At 40.1% G+C, this 19,450-nt stretch overlaps 2 protein-coding genes across 9 annotated transcripts in view; one reads left to right on the plus strand and one right to left on the minus strand.

The window, feature by feature from the left end:
* Positions 1-17,885, minus strand: part of BRME1 (break repair meiotic recombinase recruitment factor 1) — a 28,201-nt gene extending 10,316 nt beyond the window's left edge. Inside the window, exons 1-5 of one of the 4 annotated variants that reach the window (XM_081955608.1) lie at positions 17,783-17,855; positions 16,102-16,142; positions 10,841-11,015; positions 3,774-3,849; positions 3,101-3,202 (exon numbers count right to left, since the gene is read on the minus strand). In XM_081955608.1, the coding sequence (XP_081811734.1) occupies positions 3,101-3,202; positions 3,774-3,849; positions 10,841-11,015; positions 16,102-16,132 (384 nt within the window). In that variant the 5' untranslated portion in view covers positions 16,133-16,142; positions 17,783-17,855. Of the gene's footprint in view, positions 1-3,100; positions 3,203-3,773; positions 3,850-10,840; positions 11,019-16,101; positions 16,143-17,782 lie in introns of all 4 variants that reach the window. The other 3 variants (XM_081955609.1, XM_081955610.1, XM_081955611.1) reach the window with 3 other exon arrangements.
* A 140-nt stretch (positions 17,886-18,025) lies between these two features.
* The window catches only part of CC2D1A (coiled-coil and C2 domain containing 1A), a 57,480-nt gene continuing 56,055 nt past the window's right edge, over positions 18,026-19,450 (plus strand). The window contains exon 1 of one of the 5 annotated variants that reach the window (XM_081955556.1): positions 18,026-18,353. The gene's annotated coding sequence lies outside the window, so the exon portion shown is untranslated. Of the gene's footprint in view, positions 18,354-18,512; positions 18,649-18,671; positions 18,795-19,450 lie in introns of those variants that run through there. The other 4 variants (XM_081955557.1, XM_081955560.1, XM_081955558.1 and 1 more) reach the window with 4 other exon arrangements.

Here is a 19,450-nt window from a genome sequence, read left to right on the forward strand (position 1 = left end):
AGGATAAAATCGATCAGATCCGGAAGGAATGGACCCCCTTCAGTGCTCCAGGGGAGGCGTCCGAGGCGAGTCTTGAGAGACCACGCTGGGAGGAGTTTGACCCTGTTGTCACCGAAGATTTGGACAGGTTGCGCGGGCGACTGCGAGCCACCACATGTTTACTGGACCCGTGTCCCCCCTGGCTTGTACTGGCTTCCTGGGAGGGTTCACGAGGCTGGCTACTGGGACTGGTGAATGCTTCGTTGAGTGAGGGCCTTTTACCAGCCACCTTGAAAGAGGCGGTGGTGAGACCCCTGCTCAAGAAGCCTTCTCTGGACCCAAAGGAGCTAGCAAATTATCATCCTGTCTCCAACCTTCCTTTTTTAGCGAAGGTTGTTGAGAGTGTGGTGGCTCAGCAGTTCCCGCGTCACCTGGAGGAATCTGATTATCTAGACCCGCGCCAGTCCGGCTTCCGACCCGGCCACAGCACGGAGACGGCCTTGGTCGCGTTGGTGGATGATCTCTGGAGGGCAAAGGATAGGGGTTGCTCCTCTATCCTTGTCCTATTAGACCTCTCGGCGGCTTTCGATACCATCGACCATGGTATCCTATTGCGCCGTCTGGAGGGGTTGGGGGTAGGAGGCACCGTGTTGCGGTGGTTCCACTCCTACCTCTCTGGCCGGACGCAATGCGTGTTGGCAGGGGAGCAGAGGTCGACCCCGAGGCCCCTTACTTGTGGGGTCCCACAGGGGTCGGTCTTCTCGCCTCTCCTGTTCAACACATATATGAAGCCGCTGGGCGAGATCATCCATGGTTTTGGGGTGGGATACCATCTGTACGCTGACGACACGCAGCTGTACATTTCCACCCCAAACCACCCCAACGAGGCCGTCGAAGTGATGTCCCAGTGTCTGGAAGCCATGCGGGTCTGGATGGGGGACAACAGGCTCAAGCTCAACCCCTCCAAGACAGAGTGGCTGTGGCTCCCGGCTTCCCGGTTCAACCAGTACAACCCATCTCTGGCCATCGGGGACGAGCAATTAGCCCCGGTGGAACGGGCGCGCAATTTGGGCGTCCTCCTAGATGCCCAGCTGGCTATGGATGACCATGTGGCAGCCGTGGGGAGGGGGGCGTTCCACCAGGTTCGCCTGGTGCGCCAATTGCGACCCCTTTTGGACCGGGATGCCCTGCGCACAGTCACTCACGCGCTGGTGACGTCCCGCCTGGACTACTGCAATGCTCTCTACATGGGGCTCCCCTTGAGGTGCGCCCGGAGATTGCAGTTGGTCCAGAATGCAGCCGCGCGGGTAATTATGGGGAGAATGAGGTTCTCCCATGCAACACCTCTCCTGCGCGAGCTGCACTGGCTCCCTGTGGCCTACCGGGTGCGCTTCAAGGTGTTAGTCACCATCTTTAAAGCGCTCCATGGCACAGGGCCTAGTTACCTGCGGGATCGCGTCCTGCCCCATACATCCCTGCGACCTATTCGCTCGCACAGAGAGGGACTTCTCCGGGTGCCGTCCTCCAGAGAGTGTCAGAGGGCGGCGCCCAGGAGTAGGGCCTTCTCTGTGATGGGCCCTACCCTTTGGAATGACCTCCCCCCAGACATTAGGACTACAACTGACCTCCGCTCCTTCCGTATGAAACTTAAGACCCACCTGTTTCGACTAGCCGGCCTGGCTTAAATTTAGAGCTTTTCCACCTCTTGGGCATTTTTAATTGTTAATTTTAATTTTTAAATTTTAACTGTCATTGGGGTTTTAATTGTCTTAAAGTACTGTAATTTATTTATTTATTTTCCACCTCCTCCATATTATATTGTTGTGACTGTTGCTGTTGTACGTCGCCTCGAGTCCCTGGGGGGAGAGGGGGCGACTAAGAAGTCAAATGAAATAAATAAATAATAAATAAATTCTAGTTTTGTTATTTTTTTTGACAACATTTCTTTCATGTCTTCTGTTATTGAAGGTTTTTCTTCTCTGTTCAAATATTCTTTTATTTGTTTTCCATCTACTTGTTCCCCTTTATACAGATTCTCAAAGTACTTGTATGCAATCTTTTTCTTTCCTTCCATTGTATGTTGTAATTCACCAGTTTCCACTTGAATATTAATCTTTCTTTTTCTCTCTTTTCTCAATCTGTATGACAACCACCTCCCCGGTTTATTTGCTTGCCCAAAGAAGTTTTGTTTTGTTAGTTTTAGGCCCTTTACCATTTCTTCCTGGTCTGATATATTTAATTTATGTTTTGCTAACATCCAATCCTTTCTAATTTTGTCATTCTGTGGCTTATTTTGTAATTCTGTTTCTAAATTTTTAATTTCTTCCTCTAATATCTTCAGTTGTGCCCATTTCTGTTTGTTTCTTTTTGCTGAATATGCTATAATAATTCGTTGGGAATAAGCTTTAATGGTGTCCCATAGATTTTGTATAGATGTCTGTTCTTTTGTGTTTTCCTTAAGGAATTAACTCCAATTCGTTTCTACATTTTTGAATAAATTCTTTTTCTTTTAATATTTGCAAATTTAACATCCATCTTTGTCTAGTTTTTTTTCCTTCCCAAATTATTTTAATGGGGTTGTGATCCGCCCACATATTGGGTGACCAGGATTGATGTGGATTGGAGTAAAAGGTAAATTGTTTTTTTTCTGGTTCCATTTTTCTCCAAATATCTATTAAATTTAGCTCAACTTCTCTTCTAATATTAGTGAATATAAATTTACTAAATAGCTACAAAAACACTGTAACGATGTCTTTAAAATATTTTTAGATTATTTTTATTGTATCCGTATTCATTTGTTGTGTGCATGTCACTCCTTATTTTGTGACCTGCCCAGAGTCAAAGTCAGGAGTCATCAAAATCAAAGGCCTTTGAATAAAAATATCTTAATGCCATGCTCAACATGAACAAGAAAATGCTTAGCTTCAGAAATGCATCTACAAAACTTCACTGCTGCACAAATAAATAATTGTAAATAGCAGTAAAATATAATCTTAGTTGTATTTCATTACTTTTTAAATATTTCTTTTTCATCTAACCATAACCAATTTTTATGGTGGCAAATATCTATTACATTATACTGTAAACATGCAGAAAGTTTGTTGCGAATATCAGCTCATACCTCTTTGGTCCAAATTACTGTGGTTTCCTCAAAATATTTTTCTTGTCTTTTAATCAATGATTTTTTTGACTTAGTAGTAAATGTTGGTATGAGCTTCCTATTCTATAATTAAAAAAATGAGACAGTCACATTCACTTCCTCAACAACTTTTAAAATTAAAGTATTCAATTTGGCCCAGTAAAACTATTCCATATGCATGAAGATTTCACTTAGCGGTTAAGCTAGAAAAATACACTATGGAAAAGCCATAATGATTCTGTGATTAGTTGGTTCTTTGATTGGTTGTGTAAGAAGACGGTGAAGGTCAGTGAAAGTGGAGTGCAGGGCAGCCAAAAGTGCAGAAATGAGGGGGAGATAGGTGGAAGGGGAAGAGTTGAAATAAGTGCTGTAAATGATGGCAGCCCAAATGTTGTAATTGATGGGCTGCCAAGTGTCTTAACAGCTATAACTTGGAAGTGATGGAGGTGGAAGTGTTGCAAGGGCCATAATCTCAAGGACTAGTTGTAACTACTATTTGTTAGTGTCATCATTTTAAATGAACACTGAACAACGTAGTTAAGGGAAGATTATTTGCAAACTTTGGAAGGCGGAAACCTCCAGGTAAAAAAGACAAGATAAACTGCAATTACACTACTAAGATGTCATTTTTGCATTGAAATTTTAATATACTTACTTGTGAAGAAGGTATTGCAGCCTTAGTGCAATCTAGCTCTTTCCATTCAGAACCAGCCTTAAGTAACTTGGTAGAGCTGGAAAGAAAAAAATGAATTCAAATTTAGAAACAACAAATTACTAATTTAAATTACCCAAAAGAAGGATCCTGCAATAGGGAAAAGATGGTTTCCACCTTCCTATAAATGAACTTTATTCTTGGCAATTGCAGCGAAACAAGAAACCCACATCTCTTCCTTCTATATTCACATTCTATTTTATTATATGTGTATATTACAGTCACACATTCATTTTCCCCTTGATTAAAGAGCATTTGCATTATAAATTTCTTCAAAGGGAAAGAAACTTGAATTATCACTAATAGAAAGCTCCATGTCCATCTGAACTTTTTTAGTTGCCAGTCACCCCAAGCTGCATATATCAATTAATGTCCAGTCTCCCAAGATCTACAGTTTCCCTCATTTTCCATTCCTTAGTTAAGTCCCAAGGAAGGAAACTGGCAGATCTCCTTCCATTGGGCTTTTTCACTAAGTGCCTCATTTTAAGGAATTACTGAAAATTCTCCCAAATTTTCTCTATTGAGAAAAAAAACTATTTTAAAACTTTGCTTCTGCAATATAAAGAGTTATGAGTTCATCATCTTCATTATTCATTTGCATTTCTGGTATGTGTGTGTAATAAATTATTTTGTCTTTCATATACTCAGAGAACCAAGTGTTTATAAAGAATTACAAGCATTTATTTGAGAGTGTCAATTAACTCTATCTACTTTATGAAAGCAGTTAGTCTACCATTTTTTTCATGTTACAATGATATTTAAATAGAAATGAGATTCTGATCAACTGGATATTCAAATGACTGGCATCTGGTGAGCACATTTAAAGCGGCCTGCATTAAAAACAAAACAAAAAAGAGCTATGAGGAAATAATGCATACATTGAAGAGGAAAATGGAAAATGTCAGATAAATTGCGCACGGGACAGTGTGTATTAATGGTTATTTGGGACTACAAAGGGATATGAGGCATACCAGTATTGGATTAAACAATTAGGATACAAATGGGAAGGAAGCCAATTGCATACATTGCTCTGGCTAGCAAAGAAATGTGTATTAAGATTATTTCATTTCCTGGGAACAGGCATTTAGGTAGTCGATGTCAACTTGTAAAGCGTTGCCATGACTATTATCAGGTTGGCATTCGAGGGAGGATTCCATGCATACCTTTGGCCAGAGTTGGATCTCATATTTCTACAACCTAGTTCGTGAATATGATCTATGACGCATGACAGAAGGGAGGAGATAGGGGGTAAAGTTCAAACGCAATTAAGCAGAAGCAGTTTTGGCTCTGCAGGAGTACACGCCAGAATGTTGATCCTAATAAATGAATGGCTTTCTTTTGAACTTTGTCTCGAGGCTCATAAATTAATTAGGTCATCTTCTGGGAACTTCACAGTCATGGCTTTGGACATCTCTACTACTTGAAGGCTGAAAATTAGGAGGATTTTACCAGCACTTGGAATACCTCTTCAAGTCTTCAACCGGCCCCAATACTGTTGGGACATCTAGCTTTGGGACCATGGCAGTTTATATAATTTTCTCAACAGCTAACGCTACTATTCGGTGCTAACACTGGGTAAGAACAGTATATTTTACCATCAAGACAACATTGCAGCATGAAAAAGAGGAAGACATAACAAGAATGAATTCTGGTGTGTAGACATTGCTTAAACCATCCAAGCAACAAAAACTAGATGATCTCATGGAATTTAAAAAGGTGGCTGAAGAAGATAAAGTTAAGTAATGACAGCCACCAGCATTAGTGTTCTTAGTAAACCAAGTGACTCCAGGCAAAAATGATGTGTTGAATTGGAACTCACAAGATGAAAGTGTAGTGGACCATCCCACCAACAACATGAGAAACCAAATTCCCTGAACCTCTTAACAGTTTCCTCTTCTTGGGGCAGCTATAGCAGTTTTAGTTGCAGCATATACTCCAAAAAATTGTCAGGAAGAGGTTTCTAAAAATAAAACTACAGATGTCATGTCTAGGCAAAGCTTAATGATGGTGCACTGCTTTGTAAATTGTTCATTCTTTAAGAAAAATAAAAGTGAAAGTGGATTCACTGAAAGAGCCCCTTGATGTATTTGCTCAGTCCTATCATAATAAATTAACTCTATGTTTCTACTGGGGGGGGGGTGTCTTAATTTAAAACCTCACTGTGCTGCTCCAATATAATGAATGCAAGAGTTATGAGATTCACATCCCCATTATTGGTTTGTATTTTTTTTAATGTGTGTGAATGTAATAAATTAACTGGAGCAGAAAGCTCTGAATCCCAAAATGATCAAGCCACTGTAACCCAAAGTGAATAAGATGAATAAGTCAGTAAGATGAATCTACTCTGAAAAGAGAACGCCCCCCCCCAATCCTGTTCTTTTACTTTTGAAACAGGGAAGGGTTGAAAATCAAACTTCAAACAACTGTGTATTGCAAACTAAGCAGATTTAACTACAAATCACTCTTAATAGACTCAATAGCAGACAGTGGGGTTCAAAGAAAGTAATTTACTCATGCCCTAAGTTGATTGCTTCAATGTCATTACTATGCAACTGACATACATTTGGTGGAGTGGCTTCCTAATAAGATGGGCTGTAATGAGAACCAAAGAGTGGTTCTCTTGCAAAGATAACAAACCATCTCTGCCTTCTAGAGACACTTATACAACAGTGATTGGTCTCATTCGAGACAACGATGAATCTGCATACAGATGGGAGGTTGAACAACTAGCCTTGTGGTGCGACCAGAACAATCTTGAACTAAATACACTCAAAACCGTAGAAATTGTGGTAGATTTTAGGAGAAACCCTCCTATACGATCACCTCTTACAATACTAGACAACACAGTATCAACAGTAGACACTTTCAAGTTTCTAGGTTCTATCGTATCTCAAGACTTAAAATGGACACTTAACATGAAAAATGTTATCAAAAAAGCACAACAAAGAATGTTCTTTCAGTTCCTCCCCCCAATGCCATCACTCTGCTAAACAACTAATCCCCACAACACTGTCAAATTATCTACTAAGACTGCATTACTATTATTCTAAGTCTTGTATCTTATGATTATTGATGAATGTATCCTATTTTATTTTTCTTTATGTACAGTGAGAGTATATGCACCAAAGACAAATTCCTTGTGTGTCCAATCACACTTGGCCAATAAAGAATTCTATTCTATTCTATTCTTCTTATTCAGATAAGCAAGTTCAGGCAGAAAGAGGATAGATTGCAGTTGAATTTATGGAGGCATAATTAGTTGACACCTTTGGAGCCTTGTCAAGCTGTGAAGAGGAAGATTTATTAAAGAAGTCAGGGTAGTGGTTCTCAATCTTTTATTTACCATGGACCCCCAATTAAATATCTTTTAGCTCTTTCAGAGGTTTTGCTCTTCAGTTTAACCAGATGTGAGACACTGTAGCTTAAGATGGGCCCCAGGCAATAGTTTGATTTGTGCAGCTCTATCAGCTTCCCTGATTGAGCTGTTGCTGAGTTGGCTGGCCAGCAATTCTCAAACTATTCTTCACCATGGGCTCCCTTTAAACACCTTTTGTGGCCATGGAGCATGGCCAGGGATTCCTAAGACTTAACTCAAGATTTAAATCATGACATTTCTTCAAGCCTTCGCAGACCCCCTGTGATGATATCACATACACACACACACATTCTTTTCCCAGAACTAAAGTTATCCATCTTCTTTTCTTGAATTATCTTGTTGCCTCATCAGTAAAATGGTCCGTTTATCTTGTTCATTCAAAAAGAAGAGCTAACACCTTCAAAAGTGTCTGTTGAATAAAAATCTTTATCCAATAGATGATACAAGGTAGGCTGCTTTCTCCCACCTTCAGTGAATTTAATCCTATATTCTGTGGCTACCAAGCTAGGTTTTGTGACTAATGTTGTGATAGTTTTATAACCATTTACAGACTTTCCCCCCCTGAGGTTCTTCAGTAATTTAACAATAATTGATCCTCAATTTAATTTCTGCTGTGAGAACAAATCTTATTGCCTTCTTTGATAAAGTGGATCGAGGAAATGCTGTGGATATAGAACACTCAGATTTCAGTAAGGAGTATGATAAAAGTAAACCACATTCTACTTCTTGATAAGATATAACAATATGGAGTAAAAAGGAAGCAGACGGATTTGCAATTGGCTGACCAACTGTACTCAGTATGAGGTCCTCAATGGAACTACATCTACGTGAAGAGAAGAATGCACTGGGGTACCTCAAGGTTTTCTCATGGGCCAGTGCTCTTCAACATCTTCATAAATGATTGAAGAGCACTCAACAAATTTGCAGACGACTCCAAGGTGTCGGGAATTGCTAATACTTTGGAAAAGAGACTCAAGATTCAGAAGGATCTTGCCAGACTTGAGTATTGAGCCCTAGCCAAGAAGATACAGTTTAAGAGTGAGAAAAGTAAAATCATACACTTAGGCAGAAAAAAACAAATGCACAGGCACAGGATATAGGCAGTACCTGGCTCAAAAGTAGTGCCTGTGAGAGGGAGCTAGGAGTACTTGTGAACCACCACAAGTAGGAGTCAGCAGTATACTCCAGCAGCCAAAAACAGCCAATGCAGTCCTAGGCTGCATTAACACAGGAACAGCATTAAGATCACAGGAAGTTATATACCTCCTGTGGTAGTACCACTAAATACTGCACTAGTGCACTAGTGAGGCCAAATTTGAAGTAATGTGTCAAACTCTGTGATACAAAAAAAAAAAGGTGCTGACCCTAAAAAGAGTGCAGAGCAGGAAAAAAAATGATATGCGGTCTGGAGGTCAGATTGTATGATGAAGGGCTAAGCCTAACAAAGAGAAAGATTAGGGGTTAATAGGGTAGCTTGAAGGGCTGACCCAAGAAAGAGGGGATTGATTTACTCTCCATAGCACCTGAGGGCAGAACAAGAAGTAGTGGGTGGAAGCTCATTAGAGGGAAATCCCACCTGGAACTAAGGAGGAATTTCCTGACAGAACAATTAATCAATGGAACAGCTTGCCTCCCCAAATTATGGGTACTCCATTGCTGGAGGCATTCAAGAAAAGACTGGATAACCATTTGTCCAGGATGGTATAGGTGTCCTGCCTTGGACAGGTGGTTGGATTAGAAGATATCCAAGATCTCTTCCAGCCCTATGATTCTATGATGCTATAAATTAAAAATAGCATTTTATCAGGAAGAATATGAAATAGGATATTCCCCACTTGTTCTTCAATACTAATGTTGATCGGTACTGCAAAAGTTTAGTTATCTGATTTATTAAATACAATACAATACAATAGTAGAGTTGGAAGGGACCTTGGAGGTCTTCTAGTCCAACCCCCTGCCTAGGCAGGAAACCCTATACCGTTTCAGTCAGATGGCTATCCAACATCTTCTTAAAGACTTCCAGTGTTGGGGCATTCACAACTTCTGGAGGCAAGCTGTTCCACTGATTAATTGTTCTAACTGTCAGGAAGTTTCTCCTCAGTTCTAAGTTGCTTCTCTCCTTGGAACTGAGGAGAAATTTCCTGACAGTTAGAACAATTAATCAGTGGAACAGCTTGCCTCCAGAAGTTGTGAATGCCCCAACACTGGAAGTCTTTAATGAATGAATAAATAAATGATAATAATAAATGAATAATTCAACAGTCATTTTACAAGTACATTTTACTAAGGCATGAACTGACAGGAGTGTGAATTTTGTAAAAACCAAAGAATAAACATGAATTAATCTAGTTTTTATTTCTTCAAGTTAGTAATTGCCATGTAGTTTGCAATTAGTATTAAAGTAGTATTGTAATTGTATTTGTTTTCAGGAGTTGCTGAGCATTGCTGAATTCTTCTCAAACATTTTAAAGCAGTGAAGTAAATTAGTCTTGTGAGCCATAAAATATGCTGAAGATTGTTTTAGAACATTTCAGATTATTCTCCTGGTATTCCCTAACTCAGTCTTGATTTTACTTGATTTAACTATTATTTATTATTTAAATCCATTCATTGAAGGAAGAAATATTGATTTTGAGAGAAACATTATAGTTTTATTGGCAGGGGTTACAAATCAATTTTTTGAAGGGACGCAGTGGCTCAGTGGCTAAAACACTGAGCTTGTCGATCAGAAAGGTCGGCCGTTCGGCAGTTTGAATCCCTAGTGCCACGTAACGGAGTGAGCTCTCGTTACTTGCCCCAGCTTTTGCCAACCTAGAAGTCTGAAAGCAGGTAAAAATGCAAGTAGAAAAATAGGGACCACTTTGGTGGGAAGGTAACAGCGTTCCGTTAGTCATGCCAGCCACATGACCACGGTGACATCTTTGGACAGTGCTGGCTCTTCGCCTTTGAAATGGAGATGAGCACCGCTCCCTAGAGTCGGGAACAACTAGCACATATGTGCGAGGGAAACCTTTGCCTCTACAAATCAATTTACTGGGAGTTGTCAGGCACCAACCTCTCCCAGTAAACAAGTAACACAAAAACAGAAAAGGGAAAAATGTACCAACTATATTAGTGAATTAGTTATATTCACTGTTCTGAATGGTGTTACGTCTCATCCTGCTAGAATCTAGTCTGTATCTGACAGGAATATGATCGCCATCATAATTGTCCACTAAAAAAAAAAAGTCCAGTTGCCTTTTGAAAAAGCACCTTTGGGACAGTCTATCTAGGGCTAGGCCAATCTACCGACTTAGTACCTTACTTTTCATATGTATTTGAATAAGCTGGCTGAAAATTCAGGACTTATAGTCCTAAACCATTTCCAGAGTACCTGGTTGAGACAATTTTGGAATTAGGTAGGGGAGGAGAAGATGCATTACCACTGTATGTTAATAAGATGTGTGTATGTGTGTGTGTGTGCGTGTGTGTGCGCGCGTGCATGTTTGTGTATGTATGTATGTGTATCTATCTATCTATCTATCTATCTATCTATCATCTATCTATCTATCTATCTATCTATCTATCTATCTATCTATCTATCTATCTATCTATCTATCTATCTATCTATCTATATATATCATATGATTGTTACCTTAGCTCCTGATCTTCTTCCAAATTTTCCTTACATTCTTCATATAATTCTGGTATAGATAGAGAATGACTGGTCTGAGAAGCTTGGGTTAACATTTCTAGATCACTTTCTCTTGTCAAATGCATGTTCTTTCTAGTATTCTTCTTTGGCTTAGAAATGCCTTCCTTGTTATTTTCTTCTTTTGAGAGAGAGGGGAAAATAATATCAATAAACTATAATGCATAAGAAACACAGCAAACTGTTTAATACTCACCAAATGAAAATGAATATCCTATTGATTTAATTACAAATATTACATAGCAATAGCATATAGACTATATACTGTTTCAAGGTGCTTTACAGCCCTCTCTAAGCAGTTTACTAAGTCAGCATATTCACTCCAACAATCTGGTGCTCATTTTACCGATTTTGGAAGGATGAAAGGCTGAGTCAACCCTGAGCCAGTGAGAATTGAACAGCCGAACTGCTGGCAATCAGCAGTCAGCAGAATTAGCTTGCAATGCTGCATTCTAACCAGTGTGCCACCATGGCTCTATACAATATGATGTATAATGTATACAATTCCTATTAATATAAGGCTTCAATTAAATGCTCCCTTTGGAACATCATTCCCACTGGAAATAATGAGATTAGCCCCCATTTTGAAACTGTAACACAAGGACCTAAAGACCGAGTTTTGTCAATGAGCTTGGGAATCCCAGAGTGGGATGGAGCACATCAAATGTTTGATTTGACTGTTGCCGCTAAGAGGGTAAGGATTATTGCTTTTTATTGCTTTTATGTTTTATGTTTATTATTATTTTGTTGCTTTGCGTGTATACTGGGAGCTTCTGTACCAGAGACAAATTCCTTGTGTGTGTAATCACATTTGACCAAATAAAGTATTCAATTCAATATATTGGGTTTTTATCCTTGTAAGTCACCCATTATTTCTAAAAATGACAGGTATTACATAGTATTCTCATTTCATCTTTGGGCAGATCCTTCAATTCTTCCCATTATGGAAAGAACTGAAAATAAAAATTATGTACCTAGTAAATACCCTTTTAGTAATTTATAATATATTTGCATTTTGAGAATTCTGTTTGGTCTTAGTTGCCATTTTTGAGAAAGGATATAAGGATATAATAAAGCTGAAAAAAAGTACAGAAGAGGGCAAACCAAATGATTGGGCCTGAGGTTTGATATAAAGAAAATCATCTTTATATAAAATCATGCTGGCATGGAGAAAGTGGGTCAATAGGATTATGATTTGCCCAATGAAACTTGATTAGAGATTTTAAAAAGACTAAGGAAAGCTTATTTTCACATAATGCACGCTGCCAACATTCTACTAGGATTGATGTAATAGATAAATTGCACAAACAAAAATTATCTTTCTGGAATTCATTATACCATACTGTATATGTGATGATCTTTTCAAATTGGATTGGGTAACTTCGTGGAAGGAAGATCTTACTAGTACTGCAAACTTACTGATTTTGGAGACTCTGTACCTCTGGATTGTGGTAGCATGCTTGCAAACAGCAATAGCAAGAGCAGTTAGACTTATATACTGCTTCACAATGCTTTACAGCCCTATCCAAGTGGTTTACAGAGTCAGCTTATTACCCCCAACAATCTGGGTCCTCATTTTACTGACCTCAGAAGGATGGAAGGCTGAGTCAACCTTGAGTTGGTCAGGATCAAACTGCTGGCAGTTGGCAGAATTAGCCTGCAGTACTGCATTCTAACCACTACACCATCAATGCCCCCAATATACATGTAATACCAGTTAGAGGGGAGCAGGTTGAGTTTCCTAGAGACCTCTAGTTACCGCTGTCAGAACAAAATACTGGACTAAAAAAGACTTTGGCTTAATCCAGTATAACTATTATTCGATTATTATGTACATATATGAGAGTGGGAAGGGAAGTACTGTATGTGTCTGAGTGATTACGTTATTATGTATGAACCAGTGGTGGCTTATGGATCCCGTCACAACCAGGATGTTGCGAAGGGGCCAGGCGTCCACCATTTGCACGTAGCTGCGCACGTTCCAGCTGCTCGGCGGAGCATCACACAAGCACCGTATGCTGTGTGCGCATGCGCAAATGGCCTGGTTGGGTCAAATACAGGTAAGGAGGGCTGGTGGGCCCTCCAAAGCACTGTACCGGAACGGTACCTGGTACTCCCAGCAGGCACCAGTACGCCCGTACCGGGGTGTACTGGCCATAACCCACCACTGGTATGGACTGGTCAGCAATATCTTCTTTTCCTATGGAAGTTAAATTTAAAAGGATGTTGACATGCTACACACACACACACACACACACAAACACACGATCAGGGGTGAAATGCTACCGGTTTGGGCTGGTTCACCTGAACCGGGAGTAAAAAATGCTTAACAAAGTAAAAAAAAAGTTCCGACAATCAGCTGTGCTGATTTTTACTCTTTTTTTAGTATTTGGGATCCATTTTTGTTCCCATGAGGCTTTCCTGAGGCCTTATAGGCCAAACACGGGGGTTGGGGAGGTGTTAAGAAACAGAGATAGGGGGGGAGGGAGGGAGAAAGGAGGGGAAGGAAGGGGAGAAAGGAGGGGAAGGAAGGACCACAAATCTGGTACTAGACGCAACTTCAGATAATACCTTTACAGAGCACAGAAATCCAGGGCTGGAATGAACCTGGAGGTCATCTAGTCCAACCCCCTGTTCCAGCAGGACATTGTTAAAGTGAGTTTCTGTCTTTTGAACCCCCAGTCACACGACTACATAGCCATGCCCACCCAGTCACATGACCCCCACCAAGCCACGCCCACAGAACCCATACCCACTGTTTAACATTGTAGGTGTAGTTTTAAAATCATGCTACCCATCAATGACTACAATAACAATCTTCATCACTGAAATCTTTTTAAAAGGATTGAACTGGATTTACATCACTGCATTTATTCACTGTATGATCATGAATTCAACTGTCAATTGCTGGACATAGATAAAATTGTAAAAAGACTATGTTACAACTATTAGTTTTACTACTGAAACATTTTTAAAAGTGCTTATGGCTGTAGAACTGAAAACATACAAAATGGGAAAGTGAACAAATATGGAATTAAAACGCAATAAAACATTTGGTTTGAACATTCCGAGTTCACAAATGTGACATGATTTTCTACTCTATTTAAAATGTTAAACACACACACTCCTGGAATATAGAAGCATAAAGAAAAAACAATTATATCTTTAAGCAAAGCAGATTTGTAGTGAAAAAGTATCTATATTTAGCAGAAAGGTTGCCTTATTATAGATTCAAACTCATTTTCTGAATTTCCATTTATTTAACTTAGTATGTTGGGTCAACCCAACCATTGTGATTTATCAAATCCTAACATGACTAGCAGAAGTGGATATCTATTGGGGGGAGGGTAAGACACCCCTAACACCCCTCGGGATGTGTGTTCTATTAAGATACAGCCTGTTGTGCCTTAAAATGGATTCTAGTGTACAGCGCTGTAGAGTTGCCATGGTAATAGCTTCACCTTTCCCCCTCTGGTAAGGGGGGAAATCCAACATTAGAAATTGCGGCAACCTTCATTGAAGGAGGGTTGGGAGGGATAAATAAATACCGGGTTATCAGCTATCTTTAATAAAAAAAACTTTTGTTGATTTCTCTCTAGCAGTCTTACGTCTCTCAAAGGTGGGGCTAAACAACCTTGCTATTCCCCTTTAACCATGTGATTTCTAGAATCCAGAAGGTTGAAAAAGAGACCTACTGATTAGGTAGGTAGCCGGCGGGCTGTGACTGTCCCATCTCAACTGCTGATCTGGTCACATTCAATATGTGACTCCCTTGAAGTGGTAAATTTGCTGAAGTAGTAAATTTGCTTTAGCAAGTCAGTTTAGGTGATCAAGAATTCACTCCTGGGCCACAGAGTGTGCCTTTCTCTGACCATAGCAGTGAGGGTATACTTTCATTTAATTTTGTACTTTCATCTCTTTTAATTAGGGGGCTGGAGGCTAAAACATACTAAGAACACTGCTAGCAAGCACTGCTAGTTTCCCCTAAAAGGGAGGCAGAAACTCACCCCTCCCCACCTTTGTCAACGGGCCATTAAGGCCTGGGCCTGTCTATTCTACATGACAAAGATCTACCTCCTTCAGGCAGAGCCATAGGAGGAATTGCGGTGTTGAAAGAAATGTCCTTCTGGGTTCGGCTCCAAGTGGGGAAAAAGACACTGGGGACATGGAGGCTGCTTGGAAAGATGGTTTTAATGGTGGACAGGACCACATGGCTTGAGCCCTGAACAGAAAAGGTGATCGCATGCTTCAATGTTGGTGGAGAAGAAGGGCTGATGGAGGGGCTTGCTAGGCTTTTTATAACCTGTTCAGTCCCACCTCTCTGTTTCCTGTTCCTGTGTAAGAAATGTATTATGATTGGTTGTCAGACTCACATGGGCCCATGCAGGGGCAACTCTCTAGGCTGAGTCCAGGTTTGGTTGAATTCTCAGATGCCATGTGGTCAGTTGAGTAAAAGGCAATATTGTCCTGCCTTAATCCCAACCCCCTGGAGCTGAAGAGGAGAACTCTTTATTATGTAAAGTGAACTAGCTTGGCCTCCTTAATGGCCCATTGACAAAGTGGGGATGGGCAGGAAGCTGCAGGAATTTACTTTGTATTTAAAATGTGTTTCTCCCTTTTTTCACATCCAGGAAAATATAATATTCTGCCTTATCAATATTTCCTAGGATATTTCATTTTTCTGGGAGAGGGCTAGGTGATAACTTCCTACAATGGAAAGCCCCTTCATTACATCATCACCGAGCAAGGCTCAACCAAGCCTGGGACACAGACATTCTACAAAGTTACCCCTGCATGGCCCCATGGGAGTCTGACAACAAGCTGACAGTCATAAAACAAGCTCAAATTCAAAGCCCAACAGAGGGCATAAAACCCAGGCACTCTCATCATTTCTTCCCTTTTTGCCCAGGTCCTCAAACCATGTGGTCCTGTGCACCATTAAAACCATCCTTCCAAGCAGTCTCCGTGAATCCAGTGTCTTTTTCCCCACTTGGAACTGAACCCAGAAGGACATTTCTTCCAACACTTTGGCGTTAAAGAATTTGATTTCAATACTGAATGCCTTCACATTTAATCTGAACCGCTTTTCCTAGTGCTTAAACTGAAGGATAGAGGAAGCTATATTGTAGCACCTAGTCAGATATTACTGATTTTAAGACAATGTAAATAATATAATATAAAATATATTTTTATGTTTCTATTACCTGAAATCGGAGTCTTTCTTCTTTTACTCATTTTGGGGAGGCTTGGTAAATTGAAAAGGAACAGATTTCTGTTTTTTAAAAAAACATCACATTTCATGATATTTTGAAAAGTGAAACTGTTTTAAGATAAACATTTTAGTTTACATTTTTTTATGCTTCAATATTAAAGTTTGAGCAAAACAATTTTGATATGTTACTTTTCTATTTAAAACTGAAATCAATCTTCTTGGCTTACTTTTTTTCATGAAAGAGTGAAGAAGCAAAATAGGAATAGCCATACCCTCACCCTGATAAATGAAAATAAGACTTTCTGCTGGTTCAAGTTGCTTACCAGCTTAATGGGACCTACTATATTATCTGGAAAAAATGTGAAACATCTAAAACGTATGCATGTTTCCTTCAAATACTAAGTTCATTTTTTAAAATATCCACTGTTTGTAGAGTGGCTTGTTAGAGACTTTAAATAGCAATAGCACTTAGATTTATAGATCGCTTCACAGCGCTTTTTACAGCCCTCTCCAAGCGGTTTAGTCAGCATATTGCCCCCAACAATCTGGGTCCTAAAGACTCATAATACAATAAAACTGATGATGCTACAAGCCTACTGATGTAGATGAGGTAAGTATATGGACTGAAATGTTGAAGATTTTTTTTTCTCCATGTAAAACCATCCATAGTAGGAAAAAGACATCTTATCCTATTAGAGAACACTTGTTCACCTGTTAATCTGTAAACTGGAAATTCTTTGCTTTCAGTCATAAATGTATTTGTTATGTAATTTTTAAAAAAGGTTTGTATTCAAGAATAACACTTATGTTTGCAGCCCCCTTAAGAAAGCATCTTTTTAAGTTCATTAACATTCATCTCATCAATTATTATTAGAGTAGGATTTTGTCTTTAGAACCAGTATATTTGAAAATGACTGTATTGGACTGTTGTTATGTACTTGGGGTATTATGTGGAGACAGATTTTGTTTCTTGAAAGACAAGGAATCCAGAAATTACACTCCCTTTCCATGCAAGGAAATTTGTCAAGGAGCATTTATAAATTATTATTATACGCGTAACTGATCCCATTTATGTCCAGATTCCAGCTGATTAAACCGACAAAGGCTTTCCCGCCAAACCAACCGCCTTAAAGTAACCGCGATCCACTCCGCCTTTCACTTCATTTAGCCCTGGCTCCTCCTATTGAATTTCCATCAAGGGGCGTGGCCTTAAGGAATAGAAATAGGCACTATTCTGTTCCTTAAGGCCACGCCCCTTGATGGAAATCCTGCCCACTTCACTTAGATCTGCAGGAAGATAAACGTAGAAAACTAAAGAGTTGTACACAGTCTCATTTGCGGTGCTACTTGAGGGATCTTCTCAGTTCGGGGTAACAACACTTCTAATATGCCAGTGGACGCTCAGCCCTAATTATTACGAATTGTTCTGCTTTCTTCAGCGGAACAAATACATTATTCTGGAAAACGTTTGGTAAGTATTTGCCCCACTCCGTTTCAAACAGTTCATTTTGAAGGTGGGAGCATCAACTTCGACTAAATTATAAGCTCAGTTCATCGTTGTATATTTCTCATCGGCTTCTCGATCTGAGGGTTATGGGGAGACTAAAACAATAATAGGGAAAATGATGCCTCTGTGCCCAGACTTCCCAATCGGAATAATAGTCAATACCAACCTTCTTTAATAAGGACAACTATGTGCGACTATTTTTCCCCGCTTGCAGCAGAAAACAGTTGGAAGGCAACATCTCAGTTTTCAGAAATGATCTAGTTAAGGGGATCTCCAATCTTGGCAATTTTAAGACTTGTGGACTTCAACTCCCAGAATTCCTCAGGCAGCAAAGCTGGAGGAATTATGGGAGTTGAAGTCCACAAGTCTTAAAGTTACCAAGGTTGGAGACCCCTGATCTGGTTTGTTCCGCTGCGTCAAGTTTAAATTTGGAAGTCTTTTGAGAATGCCGTGGCTGCTTGGTCCTTAATCTACTGTGCCATTTTTAAGCGTTGAGCAACCTAATAGCTTCAGTGATACGCCCAGGGCTCTCTCTCTCTCTTTTTTTTGACCCTCTTAACGCGAAAACCCAGCAGCTGCGTTTAAGAAAAAAAGGAGCTACTCTCACGGACGACTCTCAAAATAGCAAAAGACAGGAGGGACCGTAAAGGAGGAAGGGCACTGCCGTGACCATCAAGGCAAGGGAGCCGTAAAGCCAAGCGCGGTGTCGCGGGAGGCTTCGGGAGAGAAAGCAGGAAGTGAGTGCCTTTTAATACAAAAGGGGGGGAAGGGGTGACATGGCCCCCTGTTGCATTACGTGTTGCGCGCGTGGGGTGGGGGGGAACGACACAAATCGCTGCATGAAAGCTTATGGAGGGAGGGGGGGGAATAGGGAACCCGCAAATCAAGATGTTAAACCTGGATATTCACTTCCTTGTTGATTTTGCAAGTGTCCTGTAACCCAGAACGGTGTTGTGATTCCTACATTACGGAAAGGGAAAATCGGAGTTTCCACTGAAGAACTAGGGGTACTTGTCCTGATTTCTGGCATAGGTAGGCCAAATAGGACGCCCTTGCTTGGAATAAGCTCTCAATACAAACGGAATTCGGTGGGGCGTTTTTTGATTAATATTAATAGGGGCACAATATGGGCTGACTTACAAGGACAAAAATATCACACCAGGTACATAGGTAACAAGGTGATTCCTATTAAATATTAAATGCTATCTGTTATTTTTAAATTTAGTTGTACAACTAATTCCACAGTTATAGGCTGTTAATGGGGATAAGAGGTTGGAAAGATGGTCTCATGTATATTTCTGGAAAGTCTTTCTGGAATCTATTTGTAAGGATGGCAGGAGCATTGAGTTTGGTGATGTATATGTACAGTGATGCTATTCCAGAGCAAAACCAAGAAAGTATATCTAAAGGAAAGCATTCTGAAATAAAGGACTGTCCTTTATAGTAAAGGACATATCATGATTTATAACAGTGATCATAAGTGTTGTTAAAATTGATACTCTACACAACTCACTCCAGATATCCTTATAAATAAACTTCCATGGATTTCAACAGCATGTTGACAAAAGAATGTGGGAGATATTAGGGGATGGTGGCAAGAAGCGGGTGCTTCTTGATTTAAAACATGTTACAGTCATTATAGATGGCAACACCTAGGCATCTTTGGTTGTTTCTGAAAAAGCTAAGAAAGTTGTGGGATAACACCAGGAACTATGATCTAGAGTTCTAGACTGAAATAAGAAGAAAATGGGAAGAGAGGAATGGCAAAACACTTCCGTGCTGTTGCCAAGAAAACTGCATAGATCTGTCTATTTACAGTACTAATTGTGAGTTA

The sequence above is a fragment of the Natrix helvetica genome, assembly GCF_964273705.1.
Source record: "Natrix helvetica genome assembly, chromosome: 1".
Classification (NCBI taxonomy): domain Eukaryota; kingdom Metazoa; phylum Chordata; class Lepidosauria; order Squamata; family Natricidae; genus Natrix; species Natrix helvetica.